General features: G+C 37.7%; 1 protein-coding gene across 1 annotated transcript in view; it reads right to left on the bottom strand.

The window, feature by feature from the left end:
- Trhde (thyrotropin releasing hormone degrading enzyme) overlaps window positions 1–18,220 on the bottom strand; it is a 384,937-nt gene that overhangs the window by 47,434 nt on the left and 319,283 nt on the right. The window contains exons 13-15 of the mRNA XM_048418659.3: window positions 3,656–3,803; window positions 1,605–1,702; window positions 98–205 (exon numbers count right to left, since the gene is read on the bottom strand). Of these exons, the coding sequence (XP_048274616.2) occupies window positions 98–205; window positions 1,605–1,702; window positions 3,656–3,803 (354 nt within the window). The remainder of the gene's footprint in view (window positions 1–97; window positions 206–1,604; window positions 1,703–3,655; window positions 3,804–18,220) is intronic.

The raw sequence follows: 18,220 nt of genomic DNA, 5'->3' as shown, positions 1-18,220 counted from the left end.
AAGAGTGTGCCCACCTAGATCTGAGACCTCATTGAATGCTGCCACAAGTACAGGATGTGGATTAGATGCTACCAGGACAGGATGCACTCTGACTCACCTGTTCCTGTTGCTGGAAATCCAGTCGGAAATCAGTGTGGATGCCTGCTGGTGGCAGTGTTTGTTCCCGAAGCTGCATGCCAGCATGATCACTTCTCTCCGCAGTTCCCTACACGTTGTTGGAAGGGGGACAAATTAAAAGAAATGTCAATCTGAAGAAAGTCAGAGAAATTCATTTCGGGGTAGATGGACAGGTGATGAAATTGTTGCAGACAGACAGATGACAGAAACAAGAGAGAGACAGATACACAGAGTGCTATCTTAGATATGATGGGTAATCTCCACTGTCAACCTGCCTGGATTTAGAATTACCACGGAGGTATATCTGTGAATATATCTTCTGCACCAGAGATACTTTGCTGAAGAAGCAAGACCCCTTGTGACTATACACAGCGCCATCCCATTAGCAGGGTTCTAGACCTTATTCAGGGAAACGGAAGATGCCAGTAGAATTTATCTATCTCTCTTCGCTTCTGAATTGTGGACACAATATGATCATCCACCTTTCTCTTAATCTGTCATACACTGTGTCACATGGAATGTATTCTGGTAAACCAAGAATCAAAATAAACTCTAGTGTTAAAGAGAACTGATACACAAACGAACTTACAGGGGCTGTTACAATGTTTATAAGACCTGCACAGGTTCAAGACATAGAAAATCTCAGCACTGAGAAGAGAAAGTGAACACCAAATTTTACCCCAACCATAGAGCTTTTATTATTGCTACCTCAAGGGAAGGAAAACTCAATTTTCTACAGTCCAGTGTCACTGTGTAAATACCTCATACTCCAGGACAGACCCCATGCCCAGTTATAGTGAACCATGACCAAACTGATTCCATGTTTTTTTGATTTATGGCTTTTTGTTGTTGTTGTTTTATTTGTGGCTTTTTACTTTCCTTTTTCTTTCTTTTTTTATTTTTTGTCTTATTGATTTCTGTTTGCCTATTTATCATTTTGTTTTATTTCAGCTTCTTATACACAGAAGAGAAAGAACTTGAAGTTCGGTGGGTAGTGAAGTGGGGGAAGAATCAACGAGGAACTTGGGGAGGAGAAAACATGATCAAAATATGTGAAAATAAACTTCCTTTTCTTTATCAGGAATTTTGTTAAAGTATTGGGAAATGTAAATGAGATGGTAGATAAGTAAAATATAACATGAAAATAGATACAGAAATCCTATATTCCTGAGCAAAGAAAATGAATTAGACCGAATAAGAGTTATGCAGACTTTAGTCTTTCCTGGAGATAGTCCTTTAGTCAAGGGCATGGGTTCTGATCCCAAGATCACAACACAGTCAGATCTTAAATTAAAACACAGTCATGAACTGCTTTGTTTTCAAGATCAGGCAGCGAAACCTCTGATGCTCAGCTGCAGTCCTCCAAGGAAAGTGAAATGCAGAATGCGGAAAGAGAGAAAGGCAGTCCCATGCTGCTGCAGGCAGTGTTACTAGAAGGGCATTTTTGCACAGCTCTGGGGAAAGAGAACAATAGAATAAAACAGTACTCGTGTTGGTAGGACGCCTGAACGAGAGATCCATTGAAGTTATTTTTTGGCCATCCAAGCTTGATATACGTTGTTGCAACTTGTTTTAAAACATATTCCTACGTGGAGAAAGAAAACAAGATAATATTAGTTTCATCTTCCCAAATTTGGTAACTTGAAAATTAAATCCAGGTAATCCCTAACAGTGTTCTCTTATACCTTTATTCAGTTTCCTATTGAAGACATAGAAGACTGTACTCATTTCTTCCAATTGAATAATTTGTAGTGTTAAATATTTCACATGACAAATTTTAATACAGCAAAGGAAACTGGGATGATTCAGGCTGAGATTCATGCATACATATATGTGACCATATGCAGCTACACATTAATAAACACCTAATGCACCTTTTAAGGTCTACTTTCATCTGTGTATAGGTGTGTATGCCTGTGTGAGCAGATGTGTACAGGCACCTGGGTGGGCCAGAAAAGGGTAATTGATCTGCTGTAGCTGGAGTTATAGGTGATTGTGAGCTGCCAAAAACAGGGGCTGGTGATTGAACAGGGCTCCTCTGGAAGAGCAGCAAACATTTTCACCCTCTGAGCCATTCTCTTCAGCTGAAATATCTAATATTTGGGCATTTTGCATCAATAGAGTATAGTCAGTGCAAAGCAATAGGCTACCATCATGAAAGAGAAGATGTGCATAATGCTTCCTCACTGTGATATAGTATCACAAATTCAAATATGTATTTAGCTAACGATGCATTTAAATATCAATACTGCTGTAAGATATGCTTCCCCACTTTAATGTAATCTTAGATATTTGTCTAAGGAATGAAAGTGCTAAAATTACAACAACAAGGATGTCTCTTAACTTTCACTGTAAGAGGAATCTAACGTGATATACTATTCAAAAGTATAAACATACACAAGAATGTATTTTGCCTTTTTAGGAGTTTTATAGTTCAGTATCTCTTTGTTAGGGAGAAAGGGAAGTAGAAGACTTTCTCCAGCAGACAAACATTATCCCCTAACTCAAATGACACATTTCCTTGCTTGTCTGTTGCTAAGGGCTTATGCAAAACTAACAACAATGGCTAGGCAAGCTATGATTATTCTCATTTTAAAAAAGTAAATTGACAGTCACTTTCGTGAAGCCTTGGGGTAAGGAAAAAGGAGGCAACTGTGATGAACATCAGACAACTTAGACGGCTCTAAAAACATCAAACCACCGACAATCCATCCTTGAATAATTTCCATTGTGTGTGTTCATTTGCAGAGTCATTATGTCATAAGGCACAGAACGATTTCATGAAAATGTAGTGCAGGTTCTTAAAATAGCTAAAGGAAACCGTATAGTGCACTCAAGCAACCAAGACAGGAAATTGAGGAATCAAAAGATCATTAGCTGTACTTAATCCTGGTATTATTCAAAATGATCATTGAATCCGATTAGGTGCTGTTGGCAGTACAATTTTGGTTTCCTGGGATTTGATCTTAAGAAATCTGGTCAGGTACCATTTTGGAATGAGTGTCATGCCTCCACGTCTGCCTGGATTATCTGTTGTTTGCTGCCCCGCATCCCCTTGGACCCAATTATGTATGGGCTTTGGCCTCAATGTTGCTCTGATCCTTGTTAATTAAGGAGGTGCATTGGATTCACCATGCCCTTTTGGATAAAAATAATGACTAAGATTCTTTACTGAAACTATCTATATTCTGTTAAGTTGTCTGGGATTCCTCTACTCAGGTTTAGTCCTTGGCGAACACAGAGGCTTTTAACTCTCAGGAAGTAAGTTTGAACTTTATGGATTTGCCATGTACGTTCTTCCTTAAATTCTCGAGCCCTTAAGCTTAATTGACACTTTTAGGCCAGAATAAAAGGTACCTTGTGTTAAATTTCTTTTTTTCAAATAACTGCCATCAGTATTGCATAGAAAATCAGGACAAAAATAACAGCCTAAAATTGCAGGAGGAAATGAAATAATTCAGACTCAGTTGCAAAGAGTGCATAATTAAAAAATAGTTTATCTTCTGAAAACTAGAAAGAAGAAATTATATATTTTTACGTTGAAGACATTGTAGTTCTCCATGCGGTCCAGTAATTTATCCAGAGGATAGAGAGCTCGGCTGGCAGCATGCCAAGGAAGAAAATCCTTCTCCTCAGACAGGTATCTGATAATCTCCAGGGGAATATTCTGAGGCAAGTAGCCTGCCCTGCACAGTCAAAAGAAACTTAATGTTAATTAGATGCAGAAGAGCTACACAATGATGCAAAAATGAAGATTTTATTTATGCAAATAGAAGACAGAAAGCAAGATTCATCACAGTCTGAAGAAAGGACACACAGTGATATGAAAATAAAATTACCCACTTTTAAAAACAGTGCTCATAAGGATGCCAGAGTCACTTAATATATACAGAGGCAGAGAGTTAGAATTTTACAAGACTATGAACACATCAGGAAGTGGTTTTGTAAAGAAGAGAATCACGGAATTTGAATTGAGCCAATGGATATTTCTCTGACAGAAACTCCAGGAATAACAAGTAATTGAAAGTAATTAAACATTTTCTTGTGGTTTTTGTAGTTCTGTGTAATGACTTTTAGCTCACATTGTTATCTAAAGTAGGACTAAATAAGCATCAATTCATGATTTAAATGTGTGTGCTATATAACAATATAAACATTTTTGATTGGATGCATTGTGTATGTGTGTGTCTTAGTTAGGGTTTCTATTGCTGCAATGAACTACCATGACCAAAAAGCAAGGTGGGGAAGAAAGGGTTTATTTGGCTTACACATCAACATTGCTGTTCATCACTGAAGGAAGACAGGACAGGAACTCAAACAGGGCAGGAGGCAGTAGCTGATGCATGTTTTGGAGGGGTCTTGCTTACTGGCTTGCTTCCCATGGTTTGCTCATCCCACTTCTATAGAACCTAGAACTACCAGCTCAGAAATGGCACCACCCACCCCCACCATGGACTGGGTGCTCCCCCATTTTTACACTAAATGAAAAAAATGCCTTACAACTGAATCTCATCTATGTAGGAGGTTGGCTCAGTGTAACAGTACCAGTCATGAGCTACCTCCTACTGAGTGGGATGTCAGTACAATTAGGCAGGGTAACCAATATTTGCCAACCTCCTGCATAGATGACACAGACATGACATGTCTTATGAAGAATATGATTCCTATAAAAATGATAACAAATGACATTATAGAAACAAACATGCAAGGGAGGAGGGATTTACATCTGATTCTACTATGAATGCTCCCTGTAAAAATTAGGTAAAGAATTTCCATATTTTTGTCTTTAAAAAAGTTAAACCAAGAAACAGCATTCTTGGCACAAGAGTTTAATTCTAATCTATATATCTACAATTTAAACTTCGAAAAACAATTGTAAGTTTGAAAACTTGAAAAAAAAAGTTTTCAAAAAAGTTCACATATTTCATTCTTCAATTGCTAACATATGCAAGTCTAAGAAGCAAGACTCAGATCTAGGTATTTAAAGACATCTGGCATTCTGCAACAGAGGAATAAAAGTGAGGCTCGGGCGGTATAAGTCCCACGTAACACTAAGGAAAGGAAAGCAATCATTACATACAGAAATAGAGCAAGCTCTGTTCCGAGGCCTGTGGCAGAAATTGCTACCACGCACCAAAGCCTGGGCTTTCTGTTTCTTCCTTAGACACATCACAAATCTAATTCCCCATGGTGAGCACAGCCACGTGACTAAGATCTAACAACAGAATATGAATGTGAGTGGCTGCCGGTTAATGTGATTTTATACATACAAAATAATCCACCTGGAACCTGGAGAACGGCATGGCAAATCCACTAGACTATCCCACCTATTACGCCAGTCGAAAATAAATGCCATTTTATTCAATCCACAAACATATCTGGATTTATTGTTTTAAGCAGTTAACCTTCTCTGATGCAGTTTTCAAAGAGAATATACGAAACAGATTACGCTCAAATTACCCTCATTCTGCCTTACTACCAACATATGTGAGTAATTACCTCCTACATAATTCAACATACTTGCATTTAAGTCTACTAGACCAAAATATGTAGCTTCCCTTAATTGGCCAATGGAATGATCAGCTTCATTACAAAATGATGGATAGTAAGAGATAATGTTGGTTACCTAGTTAAGATGTGTTTGGGTAATGGGCTGGTAATGATGTTGGTGATTACTACTACTGATAATAAAATCAATATGGGAAGAGTGTGGATGCCAGTAAGTAGAGCATCACATTAGCCTGTGCAAGGGTCCTGATGCTGAAATGCACTTTCCTTTAATTCACATCACTAGGGCAAATGTTGCTAGCAACATGGAAGACTAGCATGTTTTCAGAATATTTCACAAGCAATTGTGTTCACTAATGTCTGAAGAAAATGTTATATCTGATATCAAGCCCCTCGACTACTGTGCTGAGGGTGGACTTAAGAAATCAGAGGCATGGCAATGGGGAGCATTAACCACAAAGCTTGTCCACAGGCACCATAGAGCAGCTTCCCCCACCCTCCATGGGCCCCACATCCTTCCCCCTTTCCCTCCTCCTTTTCCAATTTGCTAGAGCTTACAATGAAATATTTCTTTAGGCATACAAGACAGCATTTTTATAAGAAGGAGATTAAAACCAGACTATATTAATTGATCTTAAAATGCTCTGATCTTAACTAGTTATTTTCATTTAGGATACAGAACCTGATTTTACAAAACCGTTCTGAGTCCCTGGGATTGTTACCACATGGGTCTTCAATGATGGGGAGCTTTTATAAGAAATAAAAACTTTATTTTTCATTGTACATTTTCCTATAAAAATAATTGATTCATTCATACTATGAATCTAGGTGTTGGAAGGCAATATCATCAGAATATTCTGACAACATACACACACACACTTATTGCATAGTTGAAAAATCATTTAAAACTAAGAAATAGCCTACTACATATTTAATAATATATGAAAAAGACAAAAGACACTGCTCATGTCCTTTAGGCACAGAATATTAAAGCATGACTGAAATGCTTAATTGAAAAGATTTACTGGCTTTGATTTGCTTTCCTTTATTATTCATTATTAAATGACTTATATATGCTCTTTGTAGGAAGATCCTATAGCTCAAATAGAATCCCCAATAGCACTCAGAGCATAGAATAAAGGAGAAAAATCATGGGGGAAGTATTTCATTCAGCCAATTGCACAGTTTTTGAGGAGAAAGAATTATAAAATCTATGCTTTGCTGAGTTACTATCCTCAGAGATGGAAAAGGAAGTGACATGTGGAGCTTCATTGAATTCAGAAGAGAAGTGGTACAGCAAACCGTTCTTCCGGTCCTCCTCCTAATCTTACTCCTCAAGATAGCTGATCCCAAGTCTCATGTAGGAACCTCTTTTCTGGGCTTCTGTAGCACCCACACCAGTGTTCATTACAATAAACATAAATAATTAGGATAGAATATGTCATCGCTTTATCATATTCTTTTCATTTCTTGGGTGCAGGTCCTTAAGAAATGCAAGTGTGTTTTCTGTGTCTCTTTAGCCCATATCTTATTGCAAAAACTGGCACTAAGCAGACACTCTATAAATACTCCCTAAATTATTCCAATAATATCATGTCATCAAAAAAGAGCCAAGTTATCTCAAACTTACACATTATCAAAATTTGCTCAAAAGTCAACATTTTCAAAGGGTAAATGGTTGAGCAAAGTGGGGAGATTGTAGTAGAGTACAGTATTAGCTCTATCCCTTTTATTACTGACACATATAGATGGTGAGCTCATTAATATCTAGTCAATGGCTTTGAATGCCCAAGTCTAAACATAACAAAATAGCTTCATAGACAATGAGAGGGCACAGCCATTAAGCGAACACCTCTGCCATTACTGGTTAGCAAACTACTCTCCTGAAAACAAGGTTATGCCAGAAACTTAAATGTTTTGCTGAAGCATGGAGAGACCTTTTCTTCATGGTCAGCAACTCAGCAAAGGTGGCCGACAATGTTCCACTGCTTTCTTCTTTAGGAAACATTTAATAATTTAAAATAAATCAATTAGAACTATTTTGGCAACATGCACATTCTCATCTCCACCATAGCAACGAGAATTATATCTTCACCCAGACTTCTTTATTCTCAAACATTATTTCATGTGATCAGCCATCATCTTAGTACAGAAGGTTCCATGGATGTCAAATATTGTTAGAAATAGGACTTATGTTTGACCATCAAGTGGAAAGGTTAATAGATATGAACTATTTGTCCCCACAGAAAGAAAAACATCTATTTTATGGAAAAACAAGTTTGTAGAAGACTATATTTTAAAAAGTGATGCTATTACACATTGATAACCCATTGTTTACCAGCTAGGATGTTATGGGAAAACTGTCAGTTTAAGAATAATGAAGTTACTGTCCAAGTTCACTACAGTTATGCACACTTACCATATAAAATGGCAGTTTACAAGAAATAATCATTGTGCCCATGTTACCTAGTTAAATACATTAGTTGGAAATCACTGTCAGAGTTTTTAATGAAAACATTGTCAGGTGCCTCCACATGAAACTACCTCTCGATATTCCATTTTTAATTAAGTGTAACTCCTTCTTCCCCCTTATTCCATTTATTTGCACACTTCCACACTTACTTACATCTGCCTTGTTTGATTGAGGATAAAAAAAAATACATCATTGAATATGAGCTGTTATAGAAGACATGTTAAAGCAGGCTAATGTTAGGGGCTTTTGTCCAAACTGTCCCAACTTGCACACATGTTTGAACGCTTGGTCATCAGTGGTGGCACTGTTTGAGAGGTCATGCCATCCTTCCATTGTATTTCAGAATGGGAGTAATGGGGCGTGGCAGGTGGGCCTTTAAATATTCTCCATGTTTCTGGATGTATCCTCTGTTTTCTGTCTCCTGGTCTGAGCCATGTGAATAGGTAATCATAAGTTCTTACCCCATCAATTGAGATGCTGATGCTACCACCATGACACCACTTTCAGGATGGAGAGAGAATCTCTGAAACCATAAGTCAAAGTGAATCCTTCCCCCTTAAGTCATTTACGATGGGTATTTCGGCCACAGAGACAAGACTAACACCTGCAATCAGACTCTATTTATCACTGAATGTGTATAAAATGTGTGAGGGTTCATGACAGAGAAAAACTTCTACAGCTCAAGGTTCCTTTCCACTCTGCCACCATTCACTTGACAATCAGAAACGGGGGAAAGAAGTCAATTTCTTCTCCTTTCGTCTTATTAGCATTGCAAGTTAATACTGTTTAAATGGAAAGGCCTTTCAATGTGAAGGTTCACCAAATGAGAAAACTGGCTGGTGGATAAAGATGTTTGTGTTCAGCAGAAGTTGAATTGAGAACACAGAAAAGTAGAGGAGACTTCCCGTTCTTAAGTGTCCATCAAAATCACATCATCCTGTTGAAGCCTCTCCCCAGTGTTTTCCTTCAGTTGTTTTATCTGTAAGTATTTTATTATCCTACCAGGAAAACTAGACTCAGGGCTGCAATTGATATGGGAAGAGTTAGGCTTGTTGTACAGGTGGTTTTCATCTGGTCTTTGCATGCACCTTCTACTTCACCTGAGAGCCAGAATATACCGGAAAGGCCAAAGCAGAGCTGCTGAGGTCTACTGCATGTCTGTTAGTCCTGTCCTATAGTGCCAGGGTGAAATTCATCCTTCCTGAACTTGTGTCTACTTCTTCAGCAGCCTACTGCTATGGCTCAGTGGGCTTTGCTATGAATAAGATGCCTAGGGCAGAGTCTCAAGAACTATAGGCCCACCAGGGTGCACACTGGCATGTGAGTGTCTATACTTGCACTGCACAGGATCTGGGATGTTTCTCATGTATGATGAAAGGCTCTGTAATTTTTTGAGCTGAGAAATGGCATGCTCTGACTTATGCTTTGAAAGCCTGACTCTGGAATCTGTGGAGGACAAACTCAAATGTGTCACAAGATCTTTCCAGAAAAGAAAGAAGCCAATTATGATGCCCTAGTTGATTCTCTCACTCTATGAATACTTGGAAATTTTATATTTAGCAAGTGAAAGGAATGGAGTGAAGACAGTATCACTGACTTTCTGGGATTTGCTAATCAAAAGTTTGCTTTTGAAAGTGTGAGAAACAAAGCTTCCTCAATCTTTTCCATGCACACTTTAGTTGTATAAACTGCTCTGAAAATGGAGGGAAGACCAAGAAAGCAGCCTTTAGTCAACAAGTGGGTATGTTTTAAAATAAAATATCCTTTATATCCAAAATACCATATATTTATATCTGGATTAATTAGTGAAATTAATAGCAAATTTAAATGTAGAAAATAAATTGATTGAATACAGAAAAATCATCAAGAGAGTTTGTGATTTCCAGGGAAAAATGAATTCCTACAGCGATATTTTAGCTCTGAGTATTCAGTTGTGAAGTTTTCTAATGATCTCAAGAGACACTTGGGAATAAAATAATAATGATAAAAAAGCAAGATTTTCAGAGGTTTGGTTTACTTCCACAAGGATATCAAATCATTTACCTAAATGCCCATACATCAAGGAGTCTGCCAACGTCCTAGATGACTGCTCTGAGAGTAATGTGTGAATAATAGAAACCAAGAAAAGAAAGCAAACATCCCTCAACCCTAATAACTTCAAAATAACCATACGTATCTCCTTCAGCCTAAAAATTGTCAAAAGTTTTGCTTTTCATATGTGTGTGTGCATGTGTCTGTGTATCATATATATATATACATACATATATGTGTATACATGTATATACACACATACATATATATATATAATAGTGCACATGAAAGTATAAATGTTTCAATTCTATATTTTTCCTGACATCATAAAATTTCAGAAGGTCCCAGTATTTGTTCTAATACTATTATGTCAATAATATAAGTTTAATTCACTATTGTAGTGTATTTTGGGTAACTACAACTTGTGAGTCCTGACTAACGAGGCCATGAATGCTCTGGGTACAGAGCTAGCTTTGCGTGTTCTGAATAGACATATTACCTAATTTCATATTGAAAAGGTAGATGCTAACATAGAGCCAATATCAAATACCCATTTGTAAATCTATGAGTATAAGTTTTCAATCTTTGTTTTCCAAAGAAAAAAGTAACCCCAGATACATGAACACACACACACACATCAGACCATCAGTGATGACCAATGTGGATCAACCATTCTGTGTGTATCCATTTAATAACTAGTTCTGTACATGAATTATGTAATCAAAAGCTAAAACATTATACCTATATCCAATGTGCCATTGAAAAAAGTCTCTGAAAGATTCCCTTATTCCCTGGGGTCATATTTTAAATAAATGTAGTGTTAGTATTTACCAAATATTCTTTTTCTAAGACCATGATATCCTTAACACTACTTTAAGAAGGCTCAGATCCTGGAGAGATACCAAGGGTAGCCCATATCGCCTAAAACTCTCAGAAGAGATGCCAAAAATAGCCCATCTCACCTAAAACTCTCAGAAGAGATGCCAAGGATAGCCATCTCACCTAAAACTCTCAGAAGAAAATCTCAAAACCAACTCCACCAGTAGTACATCTATAGAAGTATCAGTATTAATGCATTTGAACTTTAACTTCCAGAATTATCTGAAAGCCAAAGACCATAAATTTGGGAGTGTTTTGTAAACTGTGAAGAGCTGCACAAATGTGGACGGCTTTAGGAACTGAAACCCAGAGCTGGAATTCAGCAGCCACTTGTCCGACATCTGTATTCTGACCTTGATTTGTTCCTTACCTCCAGCTACTAAACCCTTGTACAGACCCCAGCACATCCATTTTCCCTGTAGAGACAAAGCACCAAATGATAGTGTAATTGCCAGGGGAAAATTATTACGCTATTCTGAATTATTTCCTTCATAAATCCCGGGCCAGTCAAACAGGCTCTGTCAGAAAAACGACAGGGTTGCTGTACAGCCGACGGAATCCTACACACAAATGTCCCATAAATCCCTGAGCATCACAACCCTCCAAAGTCATTTTGAGTCATGTGTTTAAATCAGGAGCAGGAAGCCGGGCTGGCAATGTGTTGGTCAACACTAAGGGAGCAAAGAAAATGAGATGTACTTGGTTATCAGTAAGGAAAAAATTCTGAAATGTTTCATCATCTGTCTCATGTACATTGCATGCCACATGGGAAGCATTATTTTATTTTTGGTCTTGAACATTTTATTCTATTACACACATGAAAAATAAAGTAGCTTTTGATTTAATAACAACTACTGGCCTATCATCCTCAATTCTCTTAAACTAGATAGTTGCTATAAGGTATAGTAAAGAATATCCAAGAAACAGTTTCAAGCAATAGAAAAGGATAGAAAAAGGACAAAAGAGGATCCACCTCCTGTGTGTGTCATGCATTTTTCTCCTTCTTAATCTTAGTAAAATATTCTGTACTTATAGGGAAATGAAATAGCTAATCTAACTTTTTATGACTTAAAGTGATATTTTCCCACCTCTCAGAATATTATGCTCTGTTCCAAATTAGAGGTAAAAGCTAACAAGAGCCATTACAGATGAAACGTGGAAAGTAAAAAAGTACTGTTTGATTACCAGGGAGACAGAAAAGAGACTTCAAATTTATAATTCATTATATAGGAAATGACATGTCTAGGGACAAAATGTATGCACCCACTTGAGATAAGCAGGTATTGCAGTTATGTTTTGAGTCCTATGTCCTAATACCAGCACCAATCAATAACCTGAAGGAATAAAGGACATAACTAAATACATCCATAGAGCCAAGTATTGTAGGGTAAATGTCAGCATCAAAATGATGACAGCGTATGTAAGTATTGCTACATACATAGAGTTTGAGATGAACTCGAGAAGTTCCAGTTCATAGAATTAAAATACAGTGAAATTATTTGGAATCTGCAGCTGGCTATGCATAATATTATGATAATACTCTTATTCTCTACACTCCAAAAATATTTTGCTTGAAACTTTAATAAGCAGGGGTTATGTAGAAAGTCAGTGCGCAACTTTCTGTTTCAACAGCAAGTCCCAGGGCTAGCAATCCAACATGCATCAGTTGTGTAGAAATATTTAATTGATCCTGGACTCCGAGCCTCGAAATAGGAGACCTTAACTTTTCCTTGGTTTTCTTTAATGTCGACAATGTTCACATAAAACTTAGAAAAAAATAATGATAATGATGTCCTAACTGCTTAATGATGATTAATAATTAGAGGACATTAACAGTATAGATTTAATGTGCTCCAACAGTGACACTCATTAATTTTAATAACAGCCCCATAGTTGAGCCTTTTTTACTGCCTGAAAGTTTACCCCTCATTACCACTTAAAGAAGTAATTTTCTAAAGTTGAAGCATTGATGAAAATACAAGTCAACAAAAAAATGCGCAGTCAACTTTAGAAAAACTATGTATTCATATTATTCCAAAATAGGGCTCCAAACCCACATGATCAACTGTTTTATAAATATTGTATTAGTTTAAGAATTGCATCATGCTAAAATTGCCAACCGTAAGTTCAATAATATTTTAATATGGATATAAAACATATACTGTTCACCAGTAAAAGATCAGTAGTTATATGTCAATTCTAGAAGCTCAATAAAGCCATTTTTACTGTTCAGTGTGTAATACTAGTAGAGCAGCCATTTTCAGGAAATAACATTTTATACTGGGCAGCAGAAATTTAGAATAAAATATACCAAAATAAGAAAGTATGTTTAATGTAATCTTTTGATGGTTTCATAGGTGTAGATGAATTTTTTTTAAAAAATCATACAGCCTTTCCACTGTGTAACTCTCTCTCATCTCCCCCTGGATCTCCTTCGGTCCATTTCACCTTCTGATATTATGACTTTAAAAAAATATGTATTTTTTTAATTTCACTAAATTCAATTAGGGTTTCTTTCAGGATCCTGAATGGGGATTGTTTATTGAAGCAAGGGAAACTAACCAGTGCTACACCACTGTAGAAAATGACTTCCTATCATCTTTAACCACAATGGACATGGGAGTTCCTCAATCCCACCATATTGGTGTTCTCAGTCTTTTTACACTCTGTTAGTGCAAAAACTAACCATGTGTCAAAGTACTGAGAAGAAGAGAAAATCGAGTTCTCAACTCCAAAATGTCACTGACACCACCTCTGCCAAGGCATGGGAGTAATGGCAGAGAGAAGGCAGAAGGAATGCTAGGGCTTGGGGATGGGAGCCGTGCTGTGAAACATCGTCTTCTGGACACGCAAAGCCCTTTCTTGACCTCACAGCAACTGCAGTAACTTACGTCAAACCTGTGCAAGCTTGGGCCCTTCGAAACAACATCATGGAAATGTTCCTTTAAGATGAGCAGAGTTGATAAAAGAAGCTAAAGAAAATGGGTGTGCAGCCAGGCAGTGGTGGCGCATGCCTTTAATCCCAGTACTCGGAAGGCAGAGGCAGGTGGATCTCTGTGAGTTCGAGGCCAGCCTAGTCTACAAGAGCTAGTTCCAGGACAGGCTCCAAAGCTTCAGAGAAACCCTGACTCTGAAAAAAAAGAAGGAAAGAAAGAAAGAGAGAGAGAGAGAGAGAGAGAGAGAGAGAGAGAGAGAGAGAGAGAGAGAGAGAAAGAAAAAAAGAAAGAAAGAAAGAAAAAGGAAAGAAAATGGGGGTGCTCCACATGACTTTAAATGGGCTTGAAGAATGTACACTCTAATCCTTCATCAAATGGAAGGTCATTATAATTACATCAGAGTGTCCTTAGACTGTTTCCTAAGAATCCCTCTATTCCAAGTTCTTCTGCATGCTTTCTCCATACTGGTCCTTCATAGGAGCCACGTTTCTTTATTTTAAATCCTTGACATGTAAATTGCCCAGATGGGTAAATTTTTAAATTTTTTGCATTGCGTAAAACTCTGCCACGATTGTGACTCCTAACTCCTTTTTCACTGTGGCAGTTTTCTCGAGGCTTTCCTTCCTGGTTGGTTGCATTACCATTCATATCTGGAACGGGAGGTGCTGTAGGACACAAGACGCCGTTGATGGAGCACTGCTAGAGAGGCATTGTGGCGAGTAGATTGGAACAGGAGCGCTTTCCATTTCGGGTTGTCATTTCAGACATGGCTCCGATCACATCAGTGGTTCCATCTGTTTAGGGGCATATTTCTTCTCCACACTCCCATTTCAGCTAGGCAACGGAGTGGTGTGATTCACAGTTGAACCCTGTGTGTTGCAGGTTCTCATCACGGCGATTTCGCATTTAATTGTTTCTTCCAGCTGCCTCAATTTACGGCTGCCAAGCCAATTGCCGCATAATGTAACTTCCAGCCCACCACTCGTGCCCTCTGCATCCCACAAGCAAAAAAATGAAGGTTTACAAGTCTTCGGTAACAGGTTTGAATTTGTTTCTTGATGTTCCATGTGGAGAAAGATTCAGCAGCGTTACCCAGCCTGCCTCCCGATGTCAACATTCTAAGTGAGGCAGTCCCGTTGGTGGTGTGGCTTATAATATTGCACGCCCCACAGAAGATCTGCAATTGCTTTCATCTCTGCTCTCAGAATATGCCTGTGCTTTGATTCATAACTGACTGGATTTGCCATTATGTGATTTTTGTGACTTGGCATCGTGTCTATCTTTAGACTGCATTTACACACATACCGAGTTGTTATTTTTTCCTCTCTATTGTCTTCTCTTTTTTTTTTTTTTTTTTTTGGAGCTGGGCGAGTGCTGCTGCTATACACAGTTGATATTGGGGAATTAGAGGAAAATATATATATATGTATGCTGCACTTTATTCAAATAAATATCTGTAAAGGAACAAAGCAAAAATAATTGGTCCTGCTAACATGATTTTGAGAGGGCTGTTGGCACTGGCACCCTACTGCATAACATCGCTCAGGGCACATTCGGTTGTTATCCGTAGATTATTCTGCTTACACTTCAGCACATCGATGTTTTCTGTCTCTGGGTGTCCTTGAAATTAGGCACCGCTGTTGTCAGTGATGTACTTCTTAGGAAAGTAGACAGATGTGAAACAAACCTTTTCCAGACTGGCATATTAAAATTGTATGTAAAATTTTTCCATATCTTAACTCTGTCTTTCTGTAACTGAAACAGTTCCAGTTTGTTCAAAGGGCTACATATTCAGAATAATAGTCTGGAGTCAGGCACAAAGGCACGCATCTGTGATCACACCACGCAGGAAGCTGAGACAGGAGGTTGCTAGTTTAAGGCTAGCCTGGGCCACACAGTGAGACCCTGTCTTAAGAAAACCTTTTAAAAGTCATAGGTAATTTTGGACATATTTAGACACACATATTTGTTTGTGTGTGTGTGTGTGTGTGTGTGCATGAAGAAAAACATTGTTAATAAATAAATATACAGCATTAGACAAGATATTTATTTATGTCTCCCTTTTCTTTCTGTGATGTTAGATATGATAAATAACTGTGAAAGAGTGTTTAAGGCTAGTTAATTTTGTTTGGTTAAATACCTATTTAATAACTGTCTGATAAATAGATAAATAGTATTCTTAAGAACACTGTATCTTCAGGGGAAAAGGGAGAGATTACAAGGTTCCTTTCCTTTTTCCTCCCCCGTTATGGCATTATATAAGGAAAAATATCCTGGAACATATGTGGCTTTGAAGAAGCCCCACATAAAATTTCTATTTTAGACATTTTAAAAAGTCTCATGTTATTTCTATTTTGGAATATAAATGTAGACATATAATGTATAACTTTATCTTAACATTTCCTAAGCAAAATATAAGTTGCATTTGACTAAGAATGTAATACAAAAATTCCATAAAATTGGTAATAGTTGTTCACAAGGAAAAAGAAAATGCTACAATAGTCTAAGCTTGGCTCCACCACTGAAAGACTCCAAGGACTTGCAGTTACCTGCAGGAGTCTTAATGGAAGGATGTCTGCATGTCCACATTGCTTGTGAGTTCTTCACAAAGCGGGTCACAGTCTTCAGGGGGACAGAGCTTTTCTTTCCTATGGCACGGTTTTCAGAGGGACTGCTCATTCCTTTCTTACAGTGCAGTCTCATTAGTGGCATAATTCAGAGAGAAATGTTTTAAAGGAAGATCACATAGAAAGGTGAAGTTGGTTGGAAAAGAGAACTTTTGAAAATGGCCTTTCTATTTTGGTAAGTCACTCTGAAGCTGGAGTCTGTACATTTTCCTTCTATCTAGACCAGCGGTTCCCAAAGTGTGGGGTCTCAACCCCTTTGGGGGAGTCACATATCATATGACCTGCATATCAGACATTTATATTATCATTTGTAACAGTAGCAAAATTACAGTTATGAAGTAACAAGGAAATAATTTTATGGTTGGGGTTGGCATAACCTGAGGAACTGTTAAAGCATCACAGCATTAGGAAGATTGAGAACCACTACTCTAGACTTTTAAAATCAGAGCATCTATGTATCTTTGTTTAAATTTCATAACAAATAGATATAATTCCTGATAATATAAATTTAACAATTTCTCATGTTGTTTTTTTTGAGAATTTCATCTTTGCTATGCTTCTTTATTTTAGCTACATTATCTCAGGAAATCTTTGAAAATTATTCCAATACTAAGGTCTCCTAAGCTGTTTTTAGCAAATATTGACATGACCGAATACTGGGTATGAATGGTACCACAACATATACAAGGTATAATTTTTTTCCTTCAAACATCTTAAAGACTGATTTGCCATCTTCTCTTCAATAGTCATCAGGGAACCTGTCAATATTCTATTAAAAATGCACACTCCTTCCTTATTAATTGGTATGGGAGAATTGTTTGTATTCTGTCAATTATGTTTTAAATAAACGCTGATTGGCCAGGCAGGAGGTGTAGGTGGGAAAACCAGATAGGAAGTGGAAATGATGTAAGGAGAGCAGGAGAATTCTGGGGAGGAGGAAGTTGATTCCTCCCACTCCTGCCCAGATCACCGAAGCAGCAGGATGTGAGCTGCCCCACTGAAAAAGGTACTGAGCCACATGGCTAACATAGATGAGAAAAATGGGTTAATCAAGATGTGAGAGTTAGCTAATAAATAGCCTGACCTAATGGGTCAATCAGCATTATAACTTACAGAGATCTGAGTGTGATTTTTCTCTGGGACTAAATAGCTGGGGGGCAGGGCAGGAAAGAGACCCCCAAACAAGCAGGCTCCTCTCATGTTACAGAATGGTGCCCAGGTGGATAACTGCATCCACAAAAAGCCTGAGAAAGCTTGGGAAAGACTAGACTAAAGGATTTCAGTTTTCAGCCGTAGCAGGAAAAAAAAGCTGTGTTGTTTTAAAATGCCGGCTTTCTGGGCCTTCCGGCCAGGGAAAACTCTGACTCTTTCAAGCAGGCGGTCCTGACTATGGAAACACTGTTGCAGCTTGCTTCCTGGCAAGGACCTTGAAATGCCTTAATAGCTTTTGAGTGTTGTCCTCCCCATATTCCTTAGCAAATTAAAGACCCAAAAGACTTTCTCTGGTCAGAAAGAGAGAGAGAGAGAAACAGTAAAGAGAGATTCAAAAAAAAAAACCTCTAAATGGTTTAAAGTCCTTAAAAGAAAGAAAGAAAGAAAGAAAGAAAGAAAGAAAGAAAGAAAGAAAGAAAGAAAGAAAAAGAAAGAAA

The sequence above is a fragment of the Myodes glareolus genome, chromosome 26 (assembly GCF_982192425.1).
Source record: "Myodes glareolus chromosome 26, mMyoGla1.1, whole genome shotgun sequence".
NCBI classification, from domain to species: Eukaryota; Metazoa; Chordata; class Mammalia; order Rodentia; family Cricetidae; genus Myodes; species Myodes glareolus.
The sequence above is the reverse complement of the archived record's forward strand: the minus strand, read 5'-3'. Positions and strand labels throughout refer to the sequence as shown.